Source organism: Pipistrellus kuhlii, unplaced genomic scaffold (assembly GCF_014108245.1).
Source record: "Pipistrellus kuhlii isolate mPipKuh1 unplaced genomic scaffold, mPipKuh1.p scaffold_m20_p_9, whole genome shotgun sequence".
In the NCBI taxonomy this organism is placed as follows: Eukaryota; Metazoa; Chordata; class Mammalia; order Chiroptera; family Vespertilionidae; genus Pipistrellus; species Pipistrellus kuhlii.
Genome location: NW_023425595.1, coordinates 59,278,392 through 59,296,043, shown reverse-complemented (window position 1 = coordinate 59,296,043; position 17,652 = coordinate 59,278,392). Strand labels below are relative to the sequence as shown.

Below are 17,652 nucleotides of genomic sequence, written 5' to 3'. Positions count from 1 at the left end.
GGGGGCGGGGCCAAGAGGAGAAACGGAACGGAACTAGAATCACGTCATTTCCGCCTGCGTAGTTACCGAGGCCAGAAGCCGAGCCCCGAAGCCGAGCCCAGGCCAGCGGCGATTGGCAGGTGAAGGGAATGGTGACCCCGCCCTCTCAGCCGGGCCACCCCCCTTTTTGGAGGCGGGGTTCCTCTTCGTCTCGAAGCCCTAAAGGCCCAGGGCTGTCGTGGCCCGCGCTCCGACCCGCCCTGGAGGACGTTTCGTTTCTCTGTAGCGCCCGCTAGGCCTCCAGCCGAGTCCTCTCCCGCGATCCGCCCCTCCCGCTCCCTCCGCCGCCCCGGGCGACCTGCGGCGCCGGGGTGACCGAACCCCCGCCCGCTCGCACCCCGCACCCCGCGCCCCGCGCCCCTGCACCCCCGCCGCGCAGCCCGCCTTCGGGCGGAGGGGAAACACTCGCTAACCAACCTCACATGTTTCCCGGGTTTGTTTTTTTTCTGTTCGACCCCTGAAATGGAGTTTCGCTTTCCCGTTAGTTGTTGAGAGATGGGAAAGGGAAAGGCGTGTTTAAGGAGTGGTGTAGTAGATGTTTTCCTTCATCTGCCTTTGGCATAGGATCGCAGGGAAAAAGGAAAAAGCGAAACTACAGAACCTGTAAAGATCACAAAACTGGAATCAGTCAAACAGGAGGAGAAACAAGATGGGAAGAGTAGCTTCTAGTCCCGGTGTATGAATCTTAATACTATTTTCCCAGCCTTCTAAAGTCAGTGGAATGGAGAATCTAGAGATTAATCTTGTAAGCTTTTTCCTCGTGGAGCTTGAAGAGGTCAGCGGAGCCAGGAGATGTAATAAAAGTGGTTGATGTGGTATCGAGAAAAACACTATCTCCAAATCTGCAAGTAAAATCTTTTATTACCAAAAGTAGTAGTTTGACAGTACTTTTTAGTATCTTAGGGTTTACGAAGTGGTCTCGCATTGGTTAATTTCCTTGGAGCCTCCTCATAACCTTATGACATTGGCAATGATTTTTTGGTGTGTGTGTGTTTTTAAATCTCAGGCCATCAACTGTCCTTACTCCCCTTTTTATCCCTGGACCTTGTCCTCTTAAACCTACTCAAAAGACTTTTACCCTTAAATTTATCTCTCTCTCACACACTTAATTTCTCTCTCACTTTTGGATCATACCCAACATCTTTTTTTTAATATACATTTTATTAATTTTTTACAGAGAGGAAGGGAGAGGGATAGAGTTAGAAACATCAGTGAGAAACATTGATCAACTGTCTCCTGCACCCCCCCCCAACTGGTACTTGTCCTTGACGGGAATGGAACCTGGGACCCTTCAGTCCGCAGGCTGACGCTCTATCCACTGAGCCAAACCAGTTAAGGCCCCAGCAACATCTTAACATGTGTTAATTTTAAGGTGACCAGATTGTCCCATTTTGGGCGGGACGGTCCCAATTTTCAAAATTTTTAAAAATTCTTAAAAATCGGGACTGTCCCGCCAAAAGCGGGACGATCTGGTCACCTTAGTTAATATCTCCCATATTAAAAAAAATAATCCCTGAGCCCTGGCTAGGTGCTTAGTGGTTTAGGGGTGTCGAACTCAATCAGAGAAGGGGCCAAAATCTAAAATCCAGCCTAAATCGCGGGCCGAATGGTTTACTGAACAGTCATAAACTGTCATTGTGATGGAAACGCAGCGGAGTGCAGTGATGACAGCACGGTGGGGGTCACATTGCAAGGCCTGGCGGGACGGATTTGGCCCGAGGGCCTTGTGTTAGACACAAGTAGGTTAGAACATTGGCCTGCGGGTGTGATTCCAGTCAAGGGCACAGACCTCTGTTACAAGCTCTATCCCATCTCCCTCTGATCTGGTGGTGAGGGAGGCAACCAATGGATGTCTCTCACATCCTGTTTCTTTTTTTTTTTTTAACCCCTTCTTTCTTCCCTCCTCTCTAAGTAAAATCAGTGGAAAAAATATCCTCAGGTAAGGATTTTAAAAATAATCTTTTGAATTTATTCCTACCAACTAGCCATCACCCCTTATCTCTGCTCCCTCCAAAGAATCCTATATAATAAAAAAGGCTAATATGCAAATCGACCTAACAGTAGAATGACTGGTAGCTTTGATGCATACTTGGGGTAGACTCAAGGCAGTAGCTGCCCCTGGTGGTCAGTGCACACCCATAGGGGGAGCACCGCTCAGCCAGATGCCCTTAGCCAGGCTCACAGCTGGGGAGCGCATAGGCGGTGGCAGGAGTCTCTCCCGTCTCTGTCTCTGCAACAGTGCTAAGAATGTCAGACTGTGGGGGGGGCGGGGCTTAAGGCATCATTCGGACATGCCCCAAGGGCACTAATTTTGTGCACCGGGCCTCTAGTTGTTACTATTCTCAGCTTTCTCACTCCCTCAACACACCCCAGGCTTTCTTCCTTGCTACTCCACTAGAAGGTCGGCAGCAAGTTTATCTGGACAAATCTAATTTATTCTCAATTTACTTGACCCTCCTGCAGCATTTGACACAACTGAGCCATGCTCTTTTTCTTGAAATATATAAAATTTAATTATTTCTTAGTAATGTGAGTGACATTTCTGAATCAGAAATTTTTGAATACTGGAAGATATTTCATCAATATTTTGTACTATTCATAAGGTCATGGTGACATACAAGTTAGTGTGCATTAACATTTTCACCACTATTTTCTTAAATTTAGACAGTCATCAAAACAGCAAATCAAGCCCTGGTTTGTGGTGTTGGTCAATTCCTGTGCTGTAAATATTCCTACCCTGGCCAGTTTCAAGCTAGGACCACGGCCCCAGCAATTGGGAAGAGATGTGCAGCAGTGCACTGTCATAGTGTTTCCATCAAGTAATACTTAGCTATGGGTGCTTTTGCTCCCCAGAGGACATTTGGCAATGTCTGGAGATACTTTTGTTTGGATGTCACATCTGTGCTACTGGCATCTGGTGGGCAGAGGCCAGAGATTCTGCTGAACTTCCTACCATGCATAGGACAACTCCCATAACAAAGAATCCAGCTCCAATTACCATTAGTGCCGTTGTTGAGCAACCTTGCAATAAACATCAATAATCTCAAGGAAATAAGTAGAAGTAAAATATAGTGATGGCCCTGTGATTGGAATCTGCAAATTAAACTGACAAAAGAGACACTCACAGAAGAAAGGGCATAAAAATTGTATTGGATGTTACTATTTCAATTTTACATGCACACAGAAAAGGAAGTGAAAACCCAAAGAGGCTGTTAGTATTGTATACTGTGTTAACAAATGGAGATAAGTTTGTGAAACGATAAGATATAGGAGGAGAAGTTTGGGAGTAAACTAATTGAAGAAAAGGGTTGGAGCCTCCTGATAACCTTATAATGTTTGTTTATGCAGACCCACCTTTGTGCCATTGACAATGGTTATTTTCTTCCTCCCTGTATGGGAAAGGAAAAGGGCCACACCTTCACAAAGGGAAATTACCTCCTTGTAGGCAGCTAAATTCAGGGTGGAGAGCTGTTTCTCAGTTGTCTTCAGCTCAAATAATCCATATGCCAAAGTGGATATTTTGAGGTAGAATATTCTGATCCCCTTCAATAGAATAATAATTAGTAAGTTAAGAGTTTTGAGTATTTATTACCTTTATTTAATTTAATTGTAAGTTCAATTTAATTTTAATGGTTGTGGTTAGCCGGGCTGGTGTGGCTCAGAGTTTGAGCATGGACCTATGAAGCAGGAGATCATGGATCAATTCCTGGTCAGAGCCCAGTTGCGGGCTCGATCCCCAGTGCGGGGTGTTCAGGAGGCAACTGATCAACGATTCTGTCTTATTATTGGTGTTTCTATCTTCTCCCTCTGCCTTCCTCTGAAATAAATAAAAATAGATTTTAAATAATTATGACTGTGTTTAAAAACCAGCTCACAAAATTTTTGAAATTGAAAAATTGATTCTACTGAGCCAGTGCAAGCCAGTTCCAGTTTCACCACCCAAACCATGTGAGTCAATTTCCTGTATAATTGTAGTCTGGCTCCTGCCTACTTTTTTTTCCTTTTTCCTTTTTTTTAAACCTTACAATCCACTCTGTCTCTTCTCTAAGCTCCAATGACAATTTTCTTTCTTTCAGCCACTTGAAGACACCAAGCTCCTTATCTGGAGACATTTTTATCTTCTGCTTGCTGTGCCTGGAAACCTACCACTTTCCTAACATTGCCTGTTTGCATCATAAAAAGTAATGTCCCCTCATAGAGAGACCTCACCTGACTACTTGTGCTAAAATACCCGTCGTTGTTTATCCCACTCCTCTGTTTTTAGTTCCTTATCGCACACGCACTTCTTTTGTTTTTCATGTCCATATTTTAAACATCATGTTATTCTACTTATTTTTGATTTTTTTTTTTTTAGATTACCTTTTTCTGGTACCTTCCTACAATGTGAAATGAAAATTAGCTCTCACACAAAACCATCACAGCACGCGCGCGTTAAAAACCACACACACACACACACACACACACACACACGCACACGCACATGCACACGTATATACACATTCATCCTCTACCCTCGTCTTCCTAATTTTTTTTTTTTGCTCTCACCCGAGGATGTTTTTATTTGATTTTTAGTTACAAGGATATCAGGTATTGGTGTACAGATTCCAGTTTTTAGAAAGTTAAGCAGATACTACTGATATTACACTAAACAGATAAATGTAACTCCTGAGCCTAATCCCAAGACTACACATTAGAGCAATTTTCAATGGTGAAAATAATTTTAAAAGTTATTTTCAACGTGTTACAGACCCCTTGTAAAATAAACATGAATTACAAGAGCCCTAGCTGGTGTGGCTCAGTTGGTTGGTTGTCATCCCATGCACCAAAAGGTTGAGGGTTTGATTCCTAGTCAGGGCACAAGCCCAGATAGCAGGCTCCATCCCTGGTGGGGTGGGTGCAGGAGGCAGATGATTGTGTCATCCTCACATCCATCTCTCTCTCCTCGCTCTCCCTCTCCCTTCCTCTCTCCCTAAAAATCATATTTAAAAAAATCTTTTTTTATAAAAGGAGTTTGCTAGAGAGAGAAAAAAATAAAGATGTACAAATTATAAGCCCACTGGTCACATGTTTGTGTGCCACAGCACTGTCAAATTGCTGTAAAAGTTTCTACCTACCATCAGTGTCTTTATCAGGAAACATGCAATTCAGAAACTGGCATACCACACTCAAAGCAGCACAATTTGAAAGATCTACCTGCAAGCTATCCACACCACCCTTTATGCTCTATCCCTCCCTGCTCCACTTCTCAGGTCAAGCCTACCATGAATTGTTCTCTTGTTAATGATGAACTAATTTGAAAAAAAATTCTTATTATTCAAGTATACATGTTTATTAGATAAGTAATAAAAAATAAACATTTAAAATTTATCCTTAATTCTTTCACCACTGTTAACGTTGATATTCATACTCATACACACATTGTTATACACACATATGCATATTTGAATAGGAGAGGGAAAAGCTAACACAAATAGCTTATTACAGATAGCTCTCTAACAAACTTTTCTTTAAAAATTGTACATTATGATATGGAACATTTTCTATGTCAATGTGTATGTTTATAACATCACTTTTAGTATTCTCACAGGATTTTATTGTATGAATGCTTCATTTATTTAATATCTTCTAATCAGTCAGCAAGCAACTATTATTTATTGATCACCTGTTCTTTGCTAGAAATAGAGGGGATAGCAATAAGCAAGAAAAGAGTCTGCCTTAAGGGAACTTACATTGTAGGGGGATAAGGGAACTTACATTGTAGGGGGACGAGATATTGTAGATAGTAAAACATTTTCAATAAATACACATAAAAAGGATACTGATTTGTCAGCATCTGACCACCTTTAGCCTTCATCACATGAGAAGTGGGAAGCAGGTGTGTGAAATTATTTAAGTCAAAGTGCCCAATAAAACTGATTCAGACATGTTTGCAGAATTAAATGGGATGTTTAAAATTCAGTTCTTAATTTAACATTCAGGATGTATTTGGAAAAATTATGCAATCTGCATGAACTACCACTAATGCTGGCTTGTGGTATTTTACACACATGTACATTGAAATCTCTAAGCATAATAACAGGAATAAAACTCACAATTTAAATATTGTAAAGAATATTAAAAGTTTCACAATAGTCCTAATGTTTCATTTACATTTACATTTAGTTTTTCACTTTTATAAAAATCTATAAATTAAGCACTATCATAGGATGTTTATAAGTACAAATTAATCAACATTTTTAAGACAGTTTGTGTCAAAATTTTAATTTGCATACTCTTTTATGAAGTTATATCAATATATATATATATATACATATACATATATATATATATATATATATATATGTATATCAGAACTGCATGCACATTGTGAAAACAAAATTACACAATATAAAAGAGCCTATATAATAAAAGGGTAATATGCAAATTGACCCTAATGGCGGAACAACTGGGAATGACTGGTTGCTCTGACATGCACTAATCACCAGTCAGTGAGCTGCCACAGCGGGAGCTCTGCTCAGCCACAAGCCAGGCTGATGGCTGCAAGTGCAGCAGTGGTGACAGGAACCTCTCCTGCCTCCACAGCAGAACTAAAGATGTCTGACTGTGGCTTAGGGGAGTGGACCCAAGCAGTCAGTCAGACATCCCCCAAGGGCTCCTGGGCTGCCAGAGGGATGTCTGACTGCCAGTTGGCAGGTGAACATGCCTTGAGAGCCCTGAATTGTGAGAGGGCACAGGCCTGGATGAGAGATCCCCACTCCCCCATCAAGTGTACAAATTTTTGTGCACCAGGCCTCTAGTATTGGAATAAAATTTTGTATTCATTTCTAAACCCAAATCCCCTTAGTCCCTGGGTCCCTCCCCAGAGAAATCACTGTTAGCTGTTCCTGGTATCCATTCCAGAAAAAGTAATGCAAAATATATATTTCACTTCTAAAAATCTAACAAAAATAATTGTACAGGTATACAAATAAACATATAAGTTTATTCACTTTGTAATTGTAACAGCAAATATCGAAACAGTCTGAATGCCCATTAATAAAGAATAATTAAATTATGGCATATCCATACTTAGGAATGCTGTGCAATTATAAAAAAGAATGAGTAGGATCTATATGTATTAATTTGGAAAAGTCTCCAACATATATTGTTAGGTAAAGAAAGCAGAAAATATGTATAGTTTTATCACATTAATGCAAACAAATAATCCTGTATGATCCATGTATATACATGTATAATAGACTGTATAACCATGTGCATATATACATACACATTGTTTAAATTTATATATATGAAAAGAGCTGGAAGAATCACACATCTATTAATAGAGAAGATAATCTTTCAAGAAAGGACTGGGCTAGAAGAAATGGAGGATTTTTTACTTTACAGTTTTATATTGTTCGAAATTTTTTCTCTAAGAATGTATTTATGTAATATTCTTCTTTGTGAATAGTGTAATCGGTTTTAATAATTTTTAAGGACACTGTCACTGTTTCTTTTATTAAATGAGGTAAATACAGAAGTTAGGTTTGCTATCTGAGATATATCATATAATAATTTTAAGTAAATCTCAGCAGTAATATGAATAATTTTGAATTTAAAAAGTAATGAGATGTTAAGTAGGGAATACAATTTACATATTTTCCTCTGAAGTATCCTGAAGTACACAGATAAACTACACTTTGTTCCTTCTCCACCTGCTAGATAGAAAGAGTATATCTTAAAATAGCAAAATTTACTCAGTTTGGACTATGATAAAGCATCTTAGAACCATATTACTACTGTAAACTTAATATATGGCACTATTCATTCATTCATACAACTTTTATTTAATTTTCACTGAATTCTAGTGACAGTTTCATAATGAATGTATAATTTTAAATATACCCATTTTGCTTTTTTTTTTTTTTAGGACTTTAAATGTATTTTATACAAGAAGAGGACTTTGCAAAGAGTGATAAAGCTGCCAGAGTCATTCAGAAGGCCTGGAAAAGGTTTATTGTGAGTTTTTTGTTTGTTTGCAACTTTATTGCTAAATAATTTACATTTCAGTAGTTTTTAGTATATTTAGAGTTGCTTTTAAGGCAGATTGTTATTAAAGTTTCAAAAAGTTAATATTAATTATCTTATGAGCCGCACAAATATGGAGTTGCTAATCTGGGTCAGGCACTTTGATAATAGCTGCTATCAATGAAAGTATCACTAATTGGCTCATTTGGCTTTCATCCCTAAAAACTTATTTATTGACCCTGGAATCAGGTTTGTGAACAGGTGTTAGGGGTACATTCACTCATTAAATATTAAATTGAATACCTACTCTTGAGGACTTAAAGTTCAATAATATACCATATCTGGGTTAATATATTAGTTCCTTATCATTCTTTAATATGGGTTGAGCTGGTCTTCTTATCCAGAAAGGAATATTCCAAGTTGATTTACCTGGTTAGGTGAGAGACAAGAGCTAAAATGACTTCACTCTTCTCTTTCTGATAGCAGCAGCACTCTGCCTGCTCGATAATTTTGTGTGAAGTCGTTTGGCTCTGTTTCTAGCACAGAAGAACAGCTTTGTATCAGTTAATCATGTCTTGCAAAGTAGTTTCCATTTCTTCCTCTATTGCCTCTATCAAAGCCATAAAACCTATTCTAAGGGTAACTATTAATTTTCAACATTAAAATACTTTTTTTCCCCTCAAAAATCTATTCCTTTGGTGATTTCCCTCAGCATACTTATCTAGGCTTAAGTTTTAAGTTCTTTTATCTTACATCCAAATCCAAAGAGCACATGCCATTAAAGCCGACTATATTCCTGGCACTGTGCTAGCATTTTACAATACATCCTTGCCCTTAAGGAGTTTCAGTAGAGAAGACATGCATATAAACAAACAAGTTGTATATGTGTGGTAGACTGAGCATACATTTTCACTTTCTATTCCTCCAAAACCCCATTGAAATAACAATATGTAGAAACTTAACCCATAGCACAGAGAAGGGAGTTCGTGAGCAAATAAATTTAATTTCATTTATGGAAAACCAAAAAAGATGGTAGCATCCTGTTGGACAAATCTGTATAGAAGACTTGCCTAGTTATACTTTAAAGAAGCCCGAGTGAGAAAGCTAGTTTGCCATTGCAACCCTCAAAAGGATATCAGTTAGGACTCAGCAACTTATAAAGCCTGGAAGAGAATGACTGTAAACAAGGGGACTGACTGAAAATCTGTACCGATTGACTCAGTGGTTGAATGTCAACCTATGAACCAGGAGGTCAGTGTTCGATTCCCAGTCAGGGCATATACCTGGATTGTGGGCTTGATCCCCAGTATGGGGCATGCAGTACGCAGCTAATCATTGATTCTCTCTCATCATTGATGTTTCCATCTCTCTCTTCTCTCTGAAATCAATAAAATATATATATTTTTAAAAGTAGTTAGGAACTCTGAAAAAGGGTCAACCATGAAAGTCATGGTTCAAGTATTATGCAAATGAAAATAGTTTTAAGATTAAAAGGAGAGTACATTTGATCCTGATTCTAAATACATTCTACTCGGGTAGCACAGAGGGTGACTTGTAAATAAGGATTCATAGTTTTAGCATATTATATGGTTTATCCTATCTAATAAAGATGGAATATGCTAATTGACCTCACAAAGATGGCAGTGGTTTGGCTCAGTTGATAGAGCACCAAACTGTGGACTGAAAGGTCCCAGGTTCAATTCCAGTCAAGGGCATGTACCTTGTTTGCAGCCATATCCCCAGTAGGAGGTGTGCAGAAGGGAGTTGATCAATGTTTCTCTCTCATTGATATTTCTAACTATCTCTCTCCCTTCCTCTTTGTGCAAAATCAATAAAATGTATTTTTTAAAAAGAAATTTATCTGAAACAAATACAGAGTAATGATGGTAAAGGTGCTCAACGGCATGAAAAAAGATATAGTGTCTATGAAAAACAGAACAGTCTGAGATAAAGAATGATATATCGATAAAACAAAGAACACATTGGAAGGAATACACAGTGGGTTAGGGAAGCTGAGGATGGAATCAGTGAATTAGAAGACAGAGTTGAAAATATCACTCAATTAGAAAACCAAACAGAAAAAAAAATTAAAAAACAAGAGGACAGCTTAAGGGGGCTGTGGAACAACGTCAAATGTAATAATATTAGAATAGCTGGTGTGCCTGAAGAGGCAGAAAGGAAGAAAGGAATAGAGAATGTGTTTGAAGAAATAATGGCAAAAAACTTCCAAACCTGGTAAAGGAAAAAGTCACACAAGTTCTGGAGGCACAGAGAACTCCAAGCAAGGAGAACCCAAACAGGCCTACACCCAGACACATCATAATTAAAATGCCAAAAATTAAAGACAATGAGAGAATCTTAAAGACAGCAAGAGAAAAGAAAACTGTTACCATAAGGCTGACACCTGATTTCTCATCAGAAACTCTATGGGCCAGAAGGGAATGGCATGAATCACTCAAGATAATGGAAAGCAAAGATCTAAGACCAAGATTACTATATCCAGCAAAGCTATCATTCAAAACAGATGTACAAACAAAGAGACAAAAAAAAGGCTAAAGTAGTATATCACCACCAAGCCAGGATTACAAGAAATGCTAAAGAGAAACAGAGAAACTTAGCCATACAGAATTAAAATGGCAATAAATAAATATCTATCAATAATAACCCTAAATGTAAATGGGTTTAACGTTCCAATCAAAAGGTGTAGAGTAGCTACAAAACATGTATCCAAAAATCATGGATACAAAACCACAAAAACCATGGACCCAAATATATGTTGTCTATAATACAAGAGACCCTCTTCAAAATAAAGGACACACAGAGAATGAGAGTGAAGGGATAAAAATGCTTGTGACCCAAAAATGCTTGTGCATACTCGTTGAAAATCGCTAGTTTAGTGTGATGGGGAACAAGTTCATATCAGTGAAATTCACGTGCATGGGCCCATTGATGTACTACATTTGCTGTGAAGCAATTTCTCTGCTCATAAGTAATGTAATGTGCAATATTATGACAGTGAATGAAACATATTGAAAGTATACAGATGGTGTGTACATAGAGGGTAAAGTGTCACTTCCAGTGAGTATAATGTTGTTCCCCTTCTATAATGGAAATGCTTCACTTAATCAGTGTGCCACAGAGAGCTGGCTAATTAACCCAAGGAACAATGCCATATCAAGGGCTCAGTGTTGATCTCTGTTTTGGCAAAGTGGCCACTCAGCAGTGGACAGAAGCTGAGCCAATGAATGACCTCCAACTTTGCTGCACGGCCACTTTGTTCATGAGCAAGGAGAGCAGTGGCTGGAGAAATGGCTGGCTGACTCCAAAGAACCAGTCACTTTGCCTATATGATTGTTAAGAGTCTTTGCTAGATTTCTTTCGGTTGAGCATCCATATGGACATAAATATATCCACACTTGGTATGCATTTGGGGGTGGGTGGTTTGACCTTTTCTCCAGACCTTCTTGTCACCAATTTTCTAACCATGTTCTTTCCAAATTCCTGACCATCCAGTAAAACCATCAGTCACTGCCCCATCTGTACCTCTGATCATCTTTCCTTCTAGGCACAATCTACAACCATGTATGCTGCTTGAGATTCTGTCCTATTTATCTTCATGCCTGTCCTTCAGGGTCACCTTGAGTGAGGCCAGTGTCTATATGGAATTTTCTATAGGTCATACTTTGAACTTTACCTCTTGAAGTCTGCTAGGTCTTGACTTTAACTAATAAAATGGCAGAACAACTGTTGCTGTATGACTTACAAGACAAGGCCTTAAGAAGCCTTGCAACTTCTACTTTTTCTCTCTTTGGTACTTTGTAACTCCATGCAGTGAAAAAACTCAAACTGAAAGTATATGTGGAGATAGAGTCCCAGCCAACACAGATATTTTAATATTCTAAGCAAAAGACCCAGATATTTATGTGAGGTAATATTAATCACTCAGCTCCATGTGATCTGGCAGCTGACTATAGGCACATATGTAAAATCAGCGGAAGTTCCTTGTCAACCCACAGAAAATAGTTCTTGCTTTAAGTTTGGGGTGATTTGATACAGTGATTTACATATTTAGAAGATACTATCCATATTTTAAACCATCATAATTTTTTTGATACTCAATTTTGGGTTTTACTTCAAGGAAATTATATCTTCCTTGCAGAAATAGTATTATCTATGTTGATAGTGACTGCACTTTCACAGGCAGTTGAAGTGGGGCTTCAAATTGTCATATTGGTGCTATGGATTTGCTTCAGTTTGAATTTGTTTGATTTGACTTAACATAAGCAGACTAAGAGTGGGGCAGTTTACCAAGAGTTATTAGGGGTTTTTGAGGGGATGGGATATGAGGAGTATGTTACCAAAGAAACAGTTTTCAAAAATTGAAGACTTTTTAGGAATTGTTTGACTAAATTTGTGCCAACATAAAAAACAGACAGGGTTTGTAAATCAGTGGAATTACTTAACAGGAATGAAGAGGATTCTGTAATGATAATAATAGATAATATTTATTGAGTGCTTTTTTTTTGTGCCAAAGGTTGTTCTAAGTGATTACAAATACTAACAGTTGAACCTAGACAACAGTATGACACAGTCAATGTTCTTAATACTAGCTTGTATTTTGTCTTTCTCCTAGATTACTCTGGAGTATACAGAAGTGACCCAACCAAAGTTCTAGATATTTTACTTATAGCTGTTAGTAATGCAATTACAAACTTAAGGCTAAAACTTGTTATGAGAATAATACCAACATTGCATGGCTTGTCAAAGGAAACCCGGAGTGGATCATATATCTAAAATCTAGTTTACATATATAAAACCTATTTTATAGTTTTTACTCCTTTTGCCCAGTTTTGACCATAAAATTTTATGTTTGAACTTTTAGAATACTTCTATTTTCAAATACTTTAAAAATCTGATTAATATAAGAAGACAAGGGGATCCACGTCAGATAATAAGATGCATTAATCCTAGAGAGGTAAGGACATTATTTATTGATATAGCATTTTCCCCTCTTAAAATTGTGTGCCTACTTTATAAATTCAATGTGATTGTGTTTGTTCCTTTTATAAACATTTTTAATTAAGTATTGTACACATCTAAAAAATTCATTATACATAAATATGTAAAGTATAACCATCATACTTCAAACCAATGCCTTCAGATGCTCTGCAATTTACTGCCAACTTCCTTTCTTCCAAAGAAATAGTAACCATTATTTTGAATTCTAATATTGTACATTAGTTTTTTGTTTTTAAACTATATATAAATAGAATCCTATAGTATCCTTTGTATCTAGCTTTGTTCATTCAACATTATCTTTGTGTAGCTAAATTTCATTCACTTTGTTAAAAATAATGGAAATATACTGTTTTATTAATATATTGCTATTTACTCATTCTATAGTTGATTGACATTTGGATTTTTTTTCCCTTCAAATTGAGGCTATTATAAAGATTGCTTCTGAGAATAGTCTTATTTATGTCTCCTGGTGCACATATGCATGAATTTCTTTTGATTTCTACTCCACCTGGAAATGGAATTCGTTGGTGACAAGATATGCCAAACTGTTTTCCAAAGTTATTGTATTAATTTATATTCACCATAAGAGGTCTTTTTGAATTCTTGGTGCTCTACACCCTCACCAGCACTTAATATTGTCAGTTTTAAATTTCACATTTCCCTTATTACTCATTAGATTGAGCGTCTTTTTGAGGAGTTCAGCTCCTGGTTAAAATCCTATGTGACTTTTCAGGCCTGATTCCAGGCAGTTAAAAAGGCTAACTGGCTTCTCAGGGGAAAGAAATCATACTTGGCACACAGCCAAAGTATTATAGCCTCTGAAGGGAGATGAACTAAAGGACTCAGGCCCAGCTTTTTTTTTTTAATTTACATTGCTACCCAAGTATTGTATCTTCGTTCCTAGGTCTCTTTTTCTGAAGCCTTGGGCAGAAGTCTTCAGGTACCTCTGCAGATACCTTCTTACAGGAGAATTCTTGAAGGCATTTTCCCTATTCTGACTCAGTCCTCTCTGACCCTCCTTCATCAATACCACCCCACCATCATCCTCACCACACACACACACAGGCACACTTCAGAGTCCATTAAATAGCCATAACCTTTTGTTCTGGACACCCTCAACAGTGAAAAGACACCCACATATTCACTAATGCACCTCACTCCCTACTACTGGGTAGTTCCATGGGGAAAAATGGAATAAGAGAGATGTTGCTTCTTTCAGTTTTAGACACTTTAACTCCTGCTTATACTATTGGGGAAAATAATGAATAGCTTCCTTTCCTGCCTTTGCAACTATCGCTCTGTTGGGCATTCTGTACACCAAAATGTTGAGGGTTCAATTCCTAGTCAAGCCCTAGGTTGCATGCTCAATCCCCAGTATGGGGCATGCAGGAAACAATTGCTTAATATTTCATTCTCACATCAACATTTCTTCCTCTCTTCTTCACTTTTCCTCTCTTTCTAAAAAAAAAAAAAATTAAAAAAGAAAATATTCTTGAAATAGACAATGGCTGAACTAAATGGCAAATACCACTAATAGTAAATTTTTGTTGTGTGTCTTAGTATAATTTTAAAATTTAAAAATATTGGGAATTTATTGTATTGTATGAAATATTTAGATCAATTTAAGGAAAACTGACATTTTAATACTGAGAGCTGCAACTCATGATTATGATAAACATGGAGATATGCTGCCCAGATTCTTCTTTATAAGAGGATTTTACCCAGTTGTAGGGAGTGCCACCAGCAGACAGCCCCTAGCTGCAAGCATCTTCAGTTTTTATTTTACCTGCAGAGAACTGTTACCCAAGGTCAACTATTTCTAGGGAAGCCTACATCCAGTGACAGAGCAGTATGGGGGAAGGGGAGGGAGCTGGGAATGGGGGAAGGGATATAAATACCAATGTGAGGTAGAACTCTGTTGGGCAATATTCACTCTAGAGCTCCCTGCAAGATTGCCCCAGGTGTTGAGGGGTCTGCATTGCAGTTCAAATCCATCCTTCCCCTGGCTTTCATAGGTGTTATCCCTAATAAGCATGTGATACACAAATTTCATATCAGCATCTTATTCCAGAAACCCTAATCTGCAACGTTATTAAGTTCTTCTGTACTTGTCTCTCTCAATAATGCTGTATTGTTTTCTGTATAGAGGAGTTGCACATCATTTTGTTAGCTTTATATCATCCATTTTTATGCAGCTATAAATGGTAATTAGAAAACTTTAGATGTACATGCTCCCAGGAACAAACTGGAATTACACTAAAATACAGAAAAACTTCCTGAATAATCAACGGAAAACTCATAGGAGAGAACCCTGATACCTGAACCAAAAATGGAGACCACATAGAGACTGGTAGGAAGGGGCAGAAGTGTGAAAGAGCTGGCGAGGCACACACAGACAGCAACTGAAGTCCTGAAGAGATATCTCAGCTGTGTGTGTGTGTGTGTGTGTGTGTGTGTGTGTGTGTGTGTGTGGAGGGGGAGGGGGGGTACCACTGAGAACACTGGGACCTAATTCCCAAGCTGGGCCCCCCAGCAGAGAGCACCAAAACAGAAGGGTACCCACATAACATCTGGCTGTGAAAAGCAATAGGATGCTGTCTTCCAGGGAGTGAGAGCTGAAAATTCAGGCATCCTATTAAAGGGCCAATGCACAAAATTCCCTGTGGAGCTACCCACCTTGTGCTCCAGCAGAGGAAGAGTGAAATGGACTGGACCTGTGAGAGCAGAAGCCAGGACTGGGGACTCAGGGGGTAGAGCTCAGAAGGTAAACACAATTTTCTGGGCTGAGTCATTTTCTCATGCAGTGGAGGACATCTTTCCCACATAGACATTTGCCTTGCCTGGCAGAAAGACAGTTGACACGCCCTATTGGAAAACACTTTCCCATGAGACCACTTAAGAACATAAAAATAACAATTTCCCTGCCAGATAGAAGCAACTGCCCCACCCTGAGAAAAACTCTCGCCACACCTGAGGATGATTGCCTGAGGGGCAATTCAGTCAGAATCCTATCAGACTGTAGGCAGAGACAGTCTCTGGAGACTTTGGGTCTTTGCCCAAAGACCCAAAGTCTCTAATTAGTCAGAAACCGCCTTTAACACTGTCCTGCACTAGAGATTGAGAGATGTAGAAGATCTACCTAACACATCATCACAAATCCAAAGAGAAAGCCAATATGAGGAGACAACCCCCAAATGAAAGAACCAGAGAATTCACCAGAAGAGATAAATAAAGCAGAGATAAGAAATTTATCTGAAACAAAGTTCAGAGTAATGATGGTAAAGGTGCTCAACACCATGAAAAAAGATATATATATATACACACACACACACACACACACACACACACACACACACATATATATATATATATATATATATATATATATATATATATATATATATAAAATCCTAATATGCAAATAGACCAAATTGTGGAACAACCAAACAACCAGTAGCTATGATGTGCACTGACCATGCCGGAGTGCATGCAGAACATGCCCCGGATAGTGGCAGAGCATGAAACAGGTGTGCATTGGCCATGGCAGGATGGTGGAGCAGGTGAACAGGGGCGCCAAACCAAGGTGGGCACTGGTGCTGTCATCAGGGCTAGCCTCTGGTGGTTACTGAAAATTCTTTGCTCCTATGCACCGCAGCTTGCCGGGATCTTGCATTTGCTGCTGACGCTAGCCCCACTTGCATTTGCTGCTGACGCTAGTCGCTCCATGCCCTCAGTTGGTGCAAGTGGGGCCAGTGCCATCAGCACATGGAAGTGGCGGTGGCAGGAGAGAGGTCGCCAGAAAACAGGGAACTAGGACCCACAATGGGAGGGGTAGGTGAGGGTGTGGAGGATGGGCCAAGACCTGCCCCTGTGCCCACTGCAACTTTGCAGCTTACAGTTCCTTTAAAAGTGCACAAATTTGTACAATGGGCTCATAGTAATAAATATATATATATGAAAAGTCTAAGATAAAGAATGACATAAAAAATAAGGAACTCATTGGAAGGAATACTCAGCAGATTAGGGAAAGCTGAGGATGGAATCAGTGAATTAGAAGACAGAGTTGAAAAAAATCACTCAATCAGAGAACCAAAAAGAAAAAGCAATGTGGAACAATGTGAAATGTAGCAATATTAGAATAGCCAGTGTGCCTGAAGAGGCAGAAAGGGAGAAAGAAATAGAAAATCTTTTGAAGAAATAATGGCAGAAAATTTCCCAGCCTGGTAAAGGAAAAAAAATCACACAAGTTTAAGAGGCACAGGGAACTCCAAGCAAGGAGAACCCAAACAGGCCCTCACTCAGACACATCATATTTAAAATGCCAAAAATCAAAAACAAAGAGAGAATCTTAAGGGCAGCAAGAGAAAAGAAAACTGTTACCTACAAAGAAGTTACCATAAGGCTGACATCTGATTTCTCATCAGAAACTCTATAGGCCAGAAGGGAATGGCATGAAGTACTCAAGAAAATGGAAAGCAAAGATCTAAGACCAAGATTACTATATCCAGCAAGGCTATCATTCAAGAAAGACAGTCAAATAAAAAGACAAAAAGTGGCTAGGGTGTATATCACCACCAAGCCAGGATT

At 38.8% G+C, this 17,652-nt stretch overlaps 1 protein-coding gene across 1 annotated transcript in view; it reads left to right on the top strand.

Moving 5' to 3' along the window:
- Positions 1-17,652, top strand: part of CUNH11orf65 (chromosome unknown C11orf65 homolog) — a 54,496-nt gene continuing 36,844 nt past the window's right edge. The window contains exons 1-2 of the mRNA XM_045577747.1: positions 1-119; positions 7,949-8,037. Of these exons, the coding sequence (XP_045433703.1) occupies positions 7,957-8,037 (81 nt within the window). The 5' untranslated portion in view covers positions 1-119; positions 7,949-7,956. The remainder of the gene's footprint in view (positions 120-7,948; positions 8,038-17,652) is intronic.